Source organism: Miscanthus floridulus, chromosome 1 (genome assembly GCF_019320115.1).
Source record: "Miscanthus floridulus cultivar M001 chromosome 1, ASM1932011v1, whole genome shotgun sequence".
Taxonomy (NCBI): domain Eukaryota; kingdom Viridiplantae; phylum Streptophyta; class Magnoliopsida; order Poales; family Poaceae; genus Miscanthus; species Miscanthus floridulus.
Genome location: NC_089580.1, coordinates 185,099,883 through 185,115,058, shown reverse-complemented (window position 1 = coordinate 185,115,058; position 15,176 = coordinate 185,099,883). Strand labels below are relative to the sequence as shown.

At 56.4% G+C, this 15,176-nt stretch overlaps 1 protein-coding gene across 1 annotated transcript; it reads left to right on the top strand.

Annotated features, from left to right (window-relative positions):
* Window positions 1-98: 98 nt before the first annotated feature.
* On the top strand, window positions 99-2,329 carry LOC136550832 (putative polyol transporter 1). Its single transcript, XM_066542429.1, has 2 exons — window positions 99-491; window positions 640-2,329. Exons 1-2 carry the CDS (start codon window positions 368-370, stop codon window positions 2,085-2,087), a joined length of 1,572 nt encoding a protein of 523 aa, XP_066398526.1. The 5' UTR covers window positions 99-367; the 3' UTR covers window positions 2,088-2,329.
* Window positions 2,330-15,176: the final 12,847 nt, after the last annotated feature.

Sequence of the window (15,176 nt, the reverse complement as noted above, 5' to 3'; positions counted from 1 at the left end):
GAGCACGTGATCTGCCGGGACAGCGAGCGTCCACTGATCGCCCTCCACTCTTCTTTTGTACACAGTCACGGATGCTCCCTACATAATAACAGGGCCAAGGACTAGCCAGCCTGCAGAGCCAGCCACCACGCAAGGACCACTCGGCCTCCCTGCCTCTGCCTCACGTAGCTAGCACTCACTAGCAGCGAAGAGCGAGGAGTGAGAAGGCACGGTAACTCCGGCGGCATTCGCTGCTGGTACACCAATAATCGAGCAGCGTGAGAGAGAACCGAGCCAGAGGCCGGCCGGCACACACCGGGACACGGCCAGTACAGAGAACGAAATCTAGTGCCAATAATCGGTAGATCTACACCACCGACACTTGGCCATGAGCACGTCGGGCACGGACGCCGTCGCGGTCGCCGTGGCGCCGGCGAAGCGCCCGCCCATCAACAAGTACGCCTGCGCCTGCGCCCTGCTCGCCTCCATGAACTCCGTCCTCCTCGGCTATGGTAGGTTCGGTTGTGTCCAGTACGTACGGACGTGCATTTCATTCCGCCTCGCGCGCGTCCTAGCTGCTAGTAGTTCGTTCATCATGCAAGCATGCACGGAATTAACACAGCTGTTCTTCGTTGGTCGGCCATCGATACGATCGAGCAGACATCTCGGTGATGAGCGGCGCGCAGCTGTTCATGAAGGAGGACCTCAAGATCACAGACACGCAGATCGAGATCCTCGCCGGCGTCATCAACATCTACTCGCTGTTCGGCTCCCTCGCCGCGGGCCTCACCTCCGACTGGCTCGGACGCCGCTACACCATGGTGCTGGCGGCCGCCATCTTCTTCACGGGCGCGCTCCTCATGGGCCTGGCCCCGGACTACGGGCTCCTCATGGTGGGCCGCTTCGTGGCCGGCATCGGCGTCGGCTTCGCGCTCATGATCGCCCCCGTGTACACCGCCGAGGTGGCGCCCACCTCGGCGCGCGGCTTCCTCACCTCCTTCCCGGAGGTGTTCAACAACTTCGGCATCCTCCTCGGGTACGTCTCCAACTTCGCCTTCGCGCGCCTGCCCGTGCACCTCAGCTGGCGCGCCATGTTCCTGGTCGGCGCCGTGCCGCCGGTCTTCCTCGGCGTCGCCGTACTCGCCATGCCGGAGTCGCCACGCTGGCTCGTCATGCGGGGCCGCATCGACGACGCGCGCCGTGTGCTGCAGAAGACCTCCGACTCCCCCGCCGAGGCCGAGGAGCGCCTGCTCGACATCAAGAAGGTGGTCGGCATCCCCGAGGGCGTGTCCGACGCCGACGACGTGGCCGCCATCGTCCGCGCCAACAACAAGCAGGGCTCGCGCCACGACGGGGTGTGGAAGGAGCTGCTCATCAACCCTTCCCGCCCCGTGCGCCGCATGCTCATGGCCGGGCTGGGCCTCATGTTCATCCAGCAGGCCACGGGCGTGGACTGCGTGGTCATGTACAGCCCGCGGGTGTTCGAGCGGGCGGGCATCAAGTCCAAGACCAACTCGCTGGGAGCGTCCATGGCGGTGGGCGCGTGCAAGACCTTCTTCATACCCATCTCCACGCTGCTCCTGGACCGCATCGGCCGGCGGCCGCTGCTGCTGGCGAGCGGCGGCGGGATGGCCATCTTCCTCTTCACGCTGGCCACGTCCCTGCACATGATGGACCGGCGCCCCGAGGGGGAGGCCAAGGCGCTGGGCGCGGTCAGCATCGCCGCCATGCTGTCGTTCGTGGCGTCGTTCGCGTCCGGCCTGGGCCCCGTCGCCTGGGTCTACTGCTCCGAGATCTACCCGCTGCGGCTGCGCGCGCAGGCCGCCGCCATCGGCACGGGGCTCAACCGGATCATGAGCGGCGCCACCACCATGTCCTTCCTCTCGCTCTCCAACACCATCACCATCGCCGGAAGCTTCTACCTCTACGCCTGCATCGCCGCCGCAGGGTGGGTGTTCATGTACTTCTTCCTGCCAGAGACGATGGGCAAGAGCCTGGAGGACACCGTGAAGCTCTTCGGCAAGGACGCGGACGACGAGGACGTCGGCGACAGCCGTCGTCACGGGCCCAGTCAGAAGCCCTCCACTGAGCTGAGTGCTCAGCAGTGAGTAATGTGCCATGCAACACGTGTCCTCCCGGGTGTGGCCGAAGCTTATGTTCCGTAAAGCTTCGATGATATGATTACAGCATATAGTACTAGTATTTTGTGTGCTCGTGCGTGGTGAATCTTTGTAGATCCCGTGCCTCCTTCATTTTTTAAGATTTGTAGATTTTTTTTATCTCGTGGCGTGCGTGTGCGTAGGGAGGGATTAGGGACGCAACACGGGCAGAAAAAAATATCACTCTGATATTCCACGTGTGAATAATACAGTGAGTTTGTCTACTGAACAAACGGTTGTTTTGTTGTTATTCAATAACTGGTTAAGAAACAACCAAAAAAAGAAGAAAAAAACGGTTGTTTTGTTGTCTTTCAGTAACTGGTTATTCCAAAGCCAAATAACAACCAGATTTCAGGCTGGTTGCCAAACGGGTGTTTCAACGGCAAATATTATCCAAAACATGAGCAAGCAGAAAATATAAATGTAAGAAAACAAAAAAAAGGTTGAACAAGGAAGAATACTTACAACTATTTGAAACTTAATATAATGTACACCAAAACTAACAAACTGAAAGGAAACCTGCCAATGAAATTAAAAAGCACAGTTTAGTGTAAAAAATACAGCAAAAAAGAAAAAAAAATACACTAACAAAAAAGGGAAAATAATTCAACTGACTCCATATCAATCATTGACGGCATGGGCAAAAACCATTAAAAAACATATAGAACTAATATTTATTACAAACATAGTTTCAGATATAAAACTTGTTCAATTAATACAAACATAACTAGCGATTTCCACAAATAAACCCACAGACTTCGAAGCATTTCTTCAAAAAGAAGAAGCCATACTACTCAAGAAAATTTAAAAGGGAAAATCCGATGGCATCTAGCACTCTGGTAAGAGTCTTTTGCTACTGGACGAACACTAATACTCAAAACGCGATAGAACGACGTCCTTTCGCATGCAACCTTAAATGATCTCCCAGCCATCAGATTTGCATCCTCTTCTCCGGTCACCTTGACATACACAGTGCCATTATTCGAATCGTAGGCAAACTTACACATAGAAAGATAATGACCACCACGATTCTACTTCAACACACGAGCAACTAATTTCAACATATTATCACTGGTCAACCCTTTAGCAGCAATAATCTGAGATTGCTCTCCAACAACTAAATCAAGATTGTCCAAAACAAACAAAGACACTACTTCAACTTCTAAAGTAAATGGTAGTGCAGCTTCAGGAGCAATTATATTGTTTTGAGAAACAACCTAGGAAAAATTAAAAAAAAGCATAAACAAAAAAACAATCAAACATATACAAAAATAAAAAAAACTCTTTGAAAATTAAGAGAAAAAAGGTACCTTGATCCTTATTGGAATATCCATAAAAGCTCTGGCAGAGCTAGTCCTTTGCACAGTACTTTTAACTGGATATACACTAACAACAATATCACCAACTGGTATCCTCCACTTGCGAAGTTGAAAGGGAACACGATCCAAATGAGCTAGAACAAAAACAATACCATCATGATCATCAACGCAGAATTTGCTGTCATTCACCATCGTTCGCATCGTTATCGGCTTGCGCTCAATATATTTCAAAGCACAAGCAACAATGGACACAGGATCAGCGGTGGGACTACTCAATCAAACTGCCATCAGACCAGACTGCTCACCAACAGTCAAACCCAAGGACCTCCATGACATAATCAAACACAACCCTGTTCTCAAAGATACCTGTTGCCATCTAAAAAATGAAATTAAATATGGCTGAACCTGAACGTATAACCTCAGCATGACTAAAACTGATACAATGGCCAACTGAATAATTGAACAACAAAAAGATAAAAAGGAAACTGTAAGCCCAACTACCACTACTACATGGACATGACCTAATAAACCTAATCATAGCAGAAAAATATGGCCCATCGAGCCGAACAGAGAAGAAACCTCCTAGTCGGCTACTCCTAGTCCTCGCCATGGACATGGACTGTAACACTCCGGGTGTTATGAGCTTGCTTAGCACCGAGATTGAGGCCCGAGAGAAATTAGCAAAACAAGTTCTCGAGTTTTAAAAAATTTAAAACACACCTGAAATGATAAACAAACCCTGTGCGACTCCCTTTTATGGTTGAGAGAAATCAAATAAATATCTAAATTAATTTACTCAGTGCGTAAATGTTCTAATGAAAATCCTAATAAGAAGAATAAAATAAGTAGTTTTAATTATTTGGTACGAAAAACAATTTCTATAAACAAAAATAAAATATAACTTGTGTGTAGTACTTAAGTAAAGATGATGAGCAAGTGGTGTAGTTGAAAAATGTAACTTTAATTTTTGAAAACAAATGTTGTTAACTAGTGTTCTTGAGAGCTCAAAAATAGAATCTGAAACTAAAAATCAGTCTTTTCGTTGAATTGGCAAGAATTTAAACTTATGTTTCAAATGTCATTTTTGACGAATTATATTGAGCAAAATAGTTGTGGGGGTACGGCCCCCGGTATCCTCAAGACAAGACATGGGCTGCGCCCCCAGAGGTGGCCTAGCCCACAAGATCAAGGCGTGCACGGCGCTGCTCGGCGTGCACCGCAAGACATTGTATAGTACCAAACAGGATACTTACCTTGTAACCCTACTCCTCTAGACTATATAAGGAGAGACAGGGGTCCCCTAGCGGACACGATCCATTAAGATCTATCTACTACATCTCAATACAATACACCAAAGACACGGGACGTATGGTATTATATCGATCAGACGACCCGAACCTGTCTAAATCGCTATCTCTACACCTTGTGTCACCATCCGGTTCCTGATCACGCGCACCCCCACCGATAAATCTACCATCGTGGGATACCCCTCGGTGGACTGCCGACGATATTCTGTCGACAGTTGGCGCGCCAGGTAGGGGGTGTGCGCTTGATCCATGGCGAGCAAGATGAACCTCAAATCAACAGTGCGTTCTCGTCGTCAATCTCGTGGAGATCCATGTCGGTCCACGACGATGATTCATCGCTGGCTACACCAGCCCTCGTGATAGCAGATCCGATCTCGGAATCACCTCTAAGGTCGTCTTCACCGACAACTCACTGCCCGCCAGGTGCTCGCCGTCAACGCCAACCAGATAACACCATACGTCGCCGACCAGACGCTCCGTCTAAAGCTAAGTCACGCTTTAATATTCTTCTAAATACTCTCCGATCTTCGTATATCGCCATAATGTTTCTCCGAACTGTTTTCTCTATATTTCCTCTCCAAACGATTTTCCGAACCCCTGAACAGTCTTGTTGATGCTCGGACGCCTCCAGAGACGACCCTGTCTCTGGCTCCTCCCTACACGTGCACGAGCGTCTGCCCTCTGCGTTATGGGTGGTCGGCAGCGGCTCCTTGGTCATGCCTGTTCCTCCTACACGTGCGCGAGCTCCGCGCTTCGCGTTATGGTTAACGGGCTAGCTAGGGCTAAAGACTCAGCTACACACTAACTGTTCGGGCGGTTTATATTAAACATAAATATATTTTCACGCCAACTGATCGCCGAACTGCATACGCCGTTTCATCACCATTGCTGATTTTTCTCTGGAGTTTATTTATTTGTGCGTCATGTACTACCCGTTCTACATGTTTGCATTACAGGATCATCGTCCAGGTGATCGAATCACCTGGTGCTCGGGCTTCCCCACCGATCAACTAGTCGGACTATTCGCCGCTCGTGCTTCATCTCCAGCTACGCCGGTTACTCCTCAGCACTCGGATTCTTCATGCTCGAGGACTAAGTGTTCACACTTCACCGCACGAATGTTGCCAGCTACGCTGGGGACTCCTCGGTGCTCGAACATCGCCGCCTACGCCAGGGACTCCTCGATGCTCGGTCATCGCCAACGACGCCGGGGACTCCTCGGTGCTCAAACATCGCCAATGACGCCGGAGACTCCTCGCTCCTCGATGCTCGGTCATCGCCAGCGACACCGGGGACTCCTCGCTCCTCGGTCCTCGGACATCGCCGCCTACGCCGGGGGCTCCTCGCTCCTCGGTGCTCGGTCATCGCCAGCGACGCCGGGGATTCCTCGCTCCTCCCTTGGTGGTCGGACATCACCAGCGATGTCGGGGACTCCTCACTCCTTGGTGCTCGGTCATCGCCATCGACGCAGGGGACTCCTCGCTCCTCAGTGCAAGGACATCACCAGCGACGCCGGGGACTCCTCGCTCCTTGGTGCTCGGTCATCACCAGCGACGCCGGGGACTCCTTGCTCCTCGATGCTCGGTCATTGCCAGCGACGCTGGGGACTCCTCGCTCCTCGGTACTTGGACATCGCCAGCTTCGTCGGGGACTCCTCGGTGCTCGGACATCTCCGCCTACGCTTGGGACTCCTTAGTGCTCGGTCATCATCGGCGACATCGGGGACTCCTCGCTCCTCGGTCCTCGGACATCGCCAGCTTCGTCGGGGACTCCTCGGTGTTCGGACATCGCCGCCTACGTCGGGGACTCCTCGGTGCTCGATCATCGTCGGCGACGCCGGGGACTCCTCGCTCCTCAATGCTCGGACATCACCAGCGACACTGGGGACTCCTCGCTCCTCGGTGCTCGGTCATCGCCAGTGACACCGGGGACTCCCTTGCTTCTTGGATCTTGCTACGTCTCATCGGTGTGCTATCAAGCTGCTCCATGCTGTTCGGATCAGGATGCTGATTTTGGGCAGCACGTCTGGGGTCTTGATACGCTCATGTCGGACAACGTCGGCAAAGCTTTTAGACTTCTTTTTCTTTGACCCTGCTACAAGATTCATTCTTCATCTTTCAGCAGGTTCGGGGACTAAGTGGTCACACTTTACCTTGCGGTGAATGTGCTTGCTTTTCATCTCGAGGCTACGCCCGAGGACTGGCTGTCTGCTCGGTTAGTCTTCTACTTTCTGACCCTGATACCATGTGACTACGTCACCTACTGTTAGGCTCGGGGACTAGCTATGGGGGTACGGCCCCTGGTATCCTCAAGACAAGGCATGGGTTGTGCCCCTAGGGGTGGCCCAGCCCATAAGATCAAGGCATGCACGGCGCTGCTCGGCGTGCACCACAAGACATTGTATAGTACCAAATAGGATACTTACCTTATAACCCGGCTCCTCCAGACTATATAAGGAGAGGCAGGGGTCCTCTAGTGGACACGATCCATCAAGATCTATCTACTACATCACATACAATACACCAAAGACACAGAACGTAGGGTATTACATCGATCAGATGGCCCGAACCTGTCTAAATCGCTGTCTCTGCACCTTGTGTCACCATCCAGTTCCTGATCACGCGCACCCCCACCGACAAATCTACCATCACGGGATACCCCTCGGTGGACTGCCGATGATATTATGTCGACAATAGTTAAATAGTTGTCGGGTACCATAAAACGAGGTACCCCGAGCGTACACCAAAAGAGTCACTTAAATCCCATCAACAACAAAGCCAGAAGATAAGCCATGGGTTCACTACCAGCCCCGTCCGAGCCCACCGGCTCTCCGCCTCGCCTTAGGCCTCGCACGGGAGGTCTCGACATCCTGACAAAATCTCCGCCTCGCGCGAGGCCTCTCGCGGGAGGCCTCGACAAGGAGCCCAATCTTCGTCTCACCCGAAGCCCCGTGCGTACAGCCTCAAATAAGACAGCTATTCTCCGTATCGCTCGAGGCTGGCTTGTCAATAACCCATCGCTCCCGCCTCGACCAGTCTTCCCGACAGCATGTCATGTCCTATTAATGCGTCAACCACTCCCGCAATCTTAGCCGGACGACGGCTCGACACCACAGAGTGGCCGATGGGACAAGGAGTCGCATCAACACCATACCGGCTAAGACAAGGCGTGGTGGCGGATTACCGGCCAGTGTGTTCTGGCGTTGTGCTCACGATCAGCGCCTGCACTACACTGTGCCCCGTAATCCCCGCCCCGAAGACAACGCGGCATGGGAAGTCTCGTCCGGGTCGTCGATGCCTCAGCATCAGCACACAAGATTAACCACTCCCTCCAAACCTCAGCACTCTACGTCGAGGCCTCGGCTATCTCAAGATTCACGTCTGCCGAGACCCCCTACCACGGTTCGGCCTCGGCACCAACCGAGCCTCGGCCTCATGTGCAGTCAACCCACAGTGACCCGCACACTGACCGCCGCGCCCGCTTCGAGGTAGCCCTGGAGCTCCCATGACGCATAGGATCGGATGTGACAAGCACGTCGCCCCCACGCTTCAAGGACAGACCACTTCGACGACCACGCCGCCACAGGAACAGGCTACAGGGCTCGGACACGCCGCCTCCGTTCGCACGATGCCGTATAGTTAGCACACGTACTACCCTTGTCCTCCCTTCAACTATAAAAAGAAAGGACTTGGGCCATTTCTGAGGGGAACACACGGACACACAAAAAACAACACCCTATAACACACATACGCCCCCGCGGCTTGAGAGCAACGTCTCAAGCAGCCCGCATCACTCCACGTCGAGACTTGGGACTAGCTCCCTCTCTCACCCAGCTTGTAACCCCCTACTACAAGCACTTCGGTGCAAAGAATACAAGATCGATCTCTCAGACTGGATGTAGGGCACCGATTGCCTGAACCAGTATAAGCCTTATGTCTCTTTGCATCACCATCCGGGATTGGGAACACGCAGTACAAATTTACTAGTTGGTTGAGGACCCCCCGGTCTGAAACACCGATAGTTGGCGCGCCAGGTAGGGGAGACGGCTGCATGTCAGTTTCGTCATCCCAATAAGTTCTGGATGGCAGACCCCGTACGACCACTGCGTCTCGGCACGGTGGTCTGGCTTGGGAGCCTAGAGTTTATGTCTCTAGGGCACGAGTACGACATGGTACTCCTCACACCCCGAGCCCCACCTGCCGACGACGACGTCACACACCGGTAGCCCAGGCATAGGCGGCGCCTGGGCGGCCGCTCTCGCCGTGCTCGCCAGGCACGACGCGAGCAGGATCACCCCGATGCTACGCGAACCCAGGGCAACTCGCCGCTCTCCACCGGTATCCTACGACCAGCTGTTGGCGCAAGGTCCCTGGTTGGGGACCTGTCTAGCCTGAGCCTGGACAAGGGAAAACGCCGGTGGCACCCGGCGACGCCCCGGCATCAAGCTTCGCTCCACCACTCCCTAAGGAGCCAACTCCGGCGGAGCAAAGCCTGACGACGGCACCATCCCCATACCCCTTCGGGTTGAGAAATGCTGTCGCCTCCTACGCTTATGCCTACACTTCCATTCACGTGGAGCCCTTAGGACACCACCAACGCTTCGCTCTTGACTTCGACACTACCACGTTGACTCACACCCACACCGACTCCTCGGAGGAGGACGAGGCATGGGCCAGAGTAGATTTCTCTGACCTCCGCGACCGTGAAACCATGCGTCGCTCCTTGGCCACGAGTGACTATTGCTTTGGCTACTCTGATTCTGACGATGAAGGCGCTCATGATCTCTCTCGTGAGTGCTTCCACGTCGGACTTGGGATGCCAAGCACGGGCGATGAGGATGAGGGGGTGGGCAACCGTACCCCGCTTCATCAGGGAACAGGCGATGCCACGCCCTCACGCACTGTCCCACCGGTAGCACGGAATGAGAACCTTGCCCTCAGATAATTTCGGTGCTCAGACCTGGAGCAGCTCCGTGAACTTCAGGCCAAGGTCGAGCAAGATCGACTCCTGCAATAGCTCCAAAACACTCTCGAGCAGGAGCAGTAAGGCCGCGGTGACGGTGGAGGAGCCCGACGGCGGGCCCGCGACGTGCACCACCGCATCAATGACGACGAAGGGGACGATCGTCCCCTAATATTCAATCGCGCTAGCCAGAATGTCGCGGCTGCAACGATGCTAGTTCGCGCGATGCCCGAGCCTTCTACCACAGAAGGGCGATGGGTTCACGACGAGCTCCGGGATCTCCTCGAGACCGCCGAAGTGCAAAAGGCCGAGAGTTCCGCCTCCTGGTGGCGCGGAGCCGCCTCGGACCTCCCCTCGGCACCGCATTGGCAGGATAAGGAGGCCTTAGTTCGTCCTGAGCTCGCTCAGGCGCCAATAGCCCATGGGGTCCCCTTGCGGCTCGACTGCCTCGGCAACCAACGCGAGGTGCAGGTAGACCATGAGGTGGTCAGCAGGCGACGACGCCACGATAACAAGGGGCCCACCCGGGGCTACCATCCACACTGGGGTGGCCATTATGATAGTGAGGAGGACCGCAGTCCTTCTCCTGAACCACCTGGTCCTCGGGTCTTTAGCAGAGCCATTCGCGCTGCATATTTCCTAGCCCAGTTTCGACAACCAGCCAACCTCACGAAGTATAGCGGCGAGACCAATCCTGAACTCTGGCTTGCCGATTACCGTCTGGCTTGTCACCTAGGTGGCGCGGATGATGACCTGCTCATCATCCGCAACCTCCCCTTACTCTTGTCGGACTCGGTGCGAGCCTGGCTCGAGCACCTTCCTCCCTCTCAGATCCACGACTGGCGCGACTTGGTTAGGATCTTCGTCGGGAATTTCCAGGGCACATACGTGTGGCCTAGAAACTCCTAGGACCTTAAGAGCTGTCGCCAAAAACCAGACGAGTCTCTCCGAGACTTCATCCGGCGCTTCTCTAAACAGTGCACCGAGTTGCCCAGCGTCGGCGACTCAGAGATCGTTCAGGCTTTCCTCTCCAGCACCACCTGCCGAGACTTGTTCCGAGAGTTTGACCGGAACGTGCCGCGCTCGGCTGCCGTGCTCCTCGACATCGCCACCAACTTCACCTCGGGTGAAGAAGCTATAGGGGCCATCTTCCCCGAGAGCGACGCCAAGGGGAAGCGGAGGGATGAGGCCCCCGAGGCCTTGTTTCCCCACCTCCTCAAAAGAAAGAAAAAAGGGTCACCAGGGGAAGCAGGCCGTCCTTGAGGCCGGTCTGGTCGTGGCCGCAGAACACAAGAATCCCTGAGGCCCCAGGGGCCCCAGGCCCTTCGACGACATGCTTAAGAAACCTACCCTTACCACCAGGGCCCGGTAAAGCACGCCCTCGAGGATTGCTCCATGCTGCGGCGTTACTAGGCCAGGCTCGGACTCCCCAACGACGACGCCAAGCAGAAAGGCGCCGGCGACCGGGACGATGACAAGGACGACGGGTTCCCCGAGGTGCACAACGCCTTCATGATCTTTGGCGGACCCTCGGCATGCCTTACGGCGCGGCAGCAAAAGAGGGAACGCCGAGAGGTCTTCTCGGTCAAGGTCGCCACTCCCCGGTACCTCGACTGGTCTCGGGAGGCGATCACCTTTGATCGAGATGACCACCCCAACCATGTCTCGAATCTCGGGCAGTACCTGCTCGTCGTCGACCCGATTGTGTGCAACACCCGGCTCAATAAGGTGTTGATGGATGGAGGCAGCGGCCTCAACATCCTCTACGCCAGCACCCTGGAGCTCTTGGAGATCGACCGGTCGAGGCTCCGAGGCGACGCTGCACCTTTCCACGGCATCGTGCCAGGGAAACGCACGTGACCCCTCGGGCGCATCACCATGATCACATCAACCTTGGTGGTCCCGGGGGCTCCGGCCTCCGCCATCGTGGCCTCGGTGGCCCTGGGGGCTCCGACCTCCGCCATCGTGGCCTCGGTGGTCCCGGGGGCTCCGGCCTCTGCCATCGTGGCCTCGGTGGTCGTGAGGGCTCCGGTGCGCCGCAGCGGCCTCGATGTTCCTGGGCGCCGCGGCGTCCGTCGTCCTAGCCTGTGAAACCCCGAGGACCTCGATCCTGGTGGTCTCGACAGCCAAGGGAACCTCGGCCGCATCCGACCCATGGGCCTCGCCATCATGGGGCAGAGGCGCTCCCTCCCCCACTTGCGTCAGGGCCGCCTCGGCAGCCCCTCCTTGGGTGGTCGGCTCCTTCGGGTCGGCCCTCGCCGACGCCGCGCCACGTTGCAGGGCAGCTTGCGCCTCCGCCACCCAGTGGGCGGAGGAGCCAGGGTTAACCTTAAGCGCTTTTAGGGGCGCCAAGGTAGGCACCTCTACAGGCCACTTTCGGCTAAGGACAAAATGTTTACAAGGTCAGCACAAAGACAAAAGAATGAACGGAAAGCACTACGGCTCCACCAAAAATACACCTACCTCGAGCGGGGCTGCAACCGCTTCGGCACGGCGACCCTTGTCTATGTAGGCGGTGGTGGCGGCAGAGGCACGGCCTCCATGTTCATCGGCACCGGTTGGTCCTCAATGGACCCCGACGCCCCCTCGGTCCTCTACGGGGGCAGTTGCGTCGTCCCCGCCGCCACCTGCTCCACCGCTGCCACCGAGCCCACCGGCCTGACGGCATGCTTGCCAAACGCTCGCTCCTCGGGTGTGTCGGCCTCAGCCTCGAGGTGGGCAACCACCGACCCCAGGGCGGCTCCTCCTCCTCCTGCTGGGAGCGCCGGGCTGCTGGCCGACGCCTCGGGCACTGTCTCCCCTACATCAGGGAGATGGTCCAGGGACCCCGCCCCATCTTGCCCTCGTCATCCCTGTCCAAGGCATTCGTCGATAGCGATGGCGACGGGGACTCCTCCAACAGGAGGCCATCCTTCCTTTGCTACCGACAACGCTTATCCAGTTCCTCGCGCGTGAGGATCTTCTTCGTGCGCTTCGCCGCCTTGGCGTCCTTCCGCTTTTTCTACGCCTTGACGTGCGCCCGGTTGATCGCTCGCCGCCTCGTGTCCTTGGGAATGGGTGGTGGAGAGGCGCGCACGTCCCTCATCCCTTGAAGGAACGGCGAACGCGCATAAGGGAATGAGAAGTAAGGAGAAACGGAGAAGGCTCGGGGGCTACAGCGGCGCACGACTTACCAGCGAGAGGAACCCCCATGACGGGCGCATCGCAATGGGGGTCAGGTTGCCGCCCCTCAGCTTTGCCTCCACCGTCTCCCCCACCCGGCGAAGAATTTCCTCGTCGGAAAGGGCAGAGGAGGACATCCGGATGCCCTTGTTTGGCTCACCCGGCCTCATCTCGAACAGGCGCCGCCGCCGAGCCATCAGCGGCAGAACCCTCCGGTGGTGGAAGGCAGCCATGACCATGGCCGTAGTAAGGCCACGGCCCCGTAGCCTCTCTAGCCCCTCTAGAAGCAGCAACAGCTTGGGCTGATCCTCCCTCGGGACACCGTACTTCCACCTCTCCGGGCAGCTCCCCACAATCCGCCTAGTGTAGGGGGGAATTCCGCCGTCGTCGCTGTGGAGATAGAACCAGCTCATGTACCATCGACGATTGGATGACGCGAGCTGGGTCGGGATGTAGAGGTGCTGGCGGTCCTGACGCACTTGGAGAGTGCAGCCACCGGCCCTCACTGCCTTTCTCGTGTCCGACGTGCTCGTCGGCTTAGTGGTATGCCCCGCCCGGAAGAGATGGAGCCACAACTCCCAATGGGGAGCAATCCCCAAGTACCCCTCGTAGACAGTGACGAAGATGGCCGCCTACGTGATGGAGTTGGAGTTGAAGTTGTGGAGCTCCACGCCATAATAGTGCGAGAGCGCCCGCATGAACCGGTCCGCCAGAACACCGAGGCCGTGCTCGTGAAAGGAGATGAAACTCACGACGTAACCGTCACGAGGCCTCAGCTCCGGCTCGTCCGACGGAGTGATCCACTCCGGCCTGTTGGGGTCCATCATCGGACGAAGGAGTCCGCCATCGACGAGCGACTGAAGCATCTCCACAGTGATGTCAGATGGATCCCAAGGGTCCGCCTCGATGACAACGATGTCGCCGACCATGAGTGTGGTGGAGGGTTTGAATGCGACGGTGAGTTTGTCTCTCTCTCTCCCTGGCTCGCCCTTCTCCCTTCTTCTTCCCGGTGCCTGCTGCTCTAGCAATGGCTCGATGGGGGCAGAGCTAATGCAGGCAAGGTAAGGTGGGGAGGGGCGAGGCTCGTTGCGTATTTATGCAGGGCAAAGGCAAAACGGACGGGCGATGAAATCGGGGAAGTTTCCCCTAGATCCGGCGTGGTTAACCCCGATCCGATTTTACCGCCCACGTGCCCACATTTTCCTCATTAATTGCGGGAACAGTTACGTCCCAATCGCTGACACCACGTCGCGCCCGACCGCTGTGGCAGCAGGCGTCATTCCGTCTCCCTAGAAAACTGTCTCAAAAGGCACGCTAGCCGTTGCCGAGCTGATGGGGAAGATATTCCCCCCGCCATATTCCTTTCAGATGAAGGAACCGGACGCTGAGCCTATTATGGTCTAGGGGTTCGAAGGCTAGGCCCCTAGGGGTTTCGATAGCTGCCCCAGGGCAACAGAGTCAGGGACGACCACGGGCGAGCCCACGCGGGGCCAAGGCCCAAGCAAGCAAAACGCTTGGGACGCCCTAAGTCATGTCCAAGACCGACAGGGAGGTCTCCGAATGGGATCTCACCGTAGGGAGGCGCCAAGCCACTGGGGCCCAGCGAATGGCCTCGGCACCCACTAGAGAAACCCTCCGGTACTCTTGGAGTGCGTGTCTGGACCACTAGCTACCCCCTAGCGAATGGGGCACGGGCCTCCACTCAGACTTACCTAATAACAGCTCACCAGAAGTGTCACCGCTCGTGCCCATCGAGGGTAGCCTGGCACATTCCACCCCTCCTTCCGAGCGAAAAGAAAGCGTGAGGGTCGTACAAAAAGCTAGGGGAACCCCTGACGGACCTCTTGCTCTGTGCAGAGGCTAAGGGGCTCTTCCTGCAACCTTGCCGAGACCTAGTGACCCTGGCTCGCACTCGAGGGGGCTCGGCAAAACAACCCCACCTTCCGAGCGAAAAGGAAGCGTGACGATCATACAAAAAGCCAGGGGAGCTCCTGACAGCCCTCTTGCTCCGTGTAGAGGCTAGGGAGCCCTTCCTACAGATATGCCGATACCCCACGACCTAGGCTCGCACCCAAGGGGGCCTCGGCAAACAAACCCTCACGCGCAAGGGGCGTACAAAAAGCCAGGGGAACTCCCGATGGCCCTCTTGCTCTGTGCAGAGGCTAGGGGGCTCTTTCTACAACCTTGCCGAGACCCAGTGGCCTAGGCCCGCACCAGAATGGGTTTGGCAAACAACCCCTCTGTCCAAACAAAAAGGATATGTGAGGGTCGAACAAAAAAGCCAGGGA

Excerpts from the sequence above, each read along its gene's own strand:
- LOC136550832 (XM_066542429.1), top strand. The coding sequence starts at position 368 with ATGAGCACGTCGGGCACGGACGCCGTCGCGGTCGCCGTGGCGCCGGCG. Across the intron at positions 492-639 it reads CTCCGTCCTCCTCGGCTATG|ACATCTCGGTGATGAGCGGC; the intron begins GTAGGTTCGGTT and ends ACGATCGAGCAG.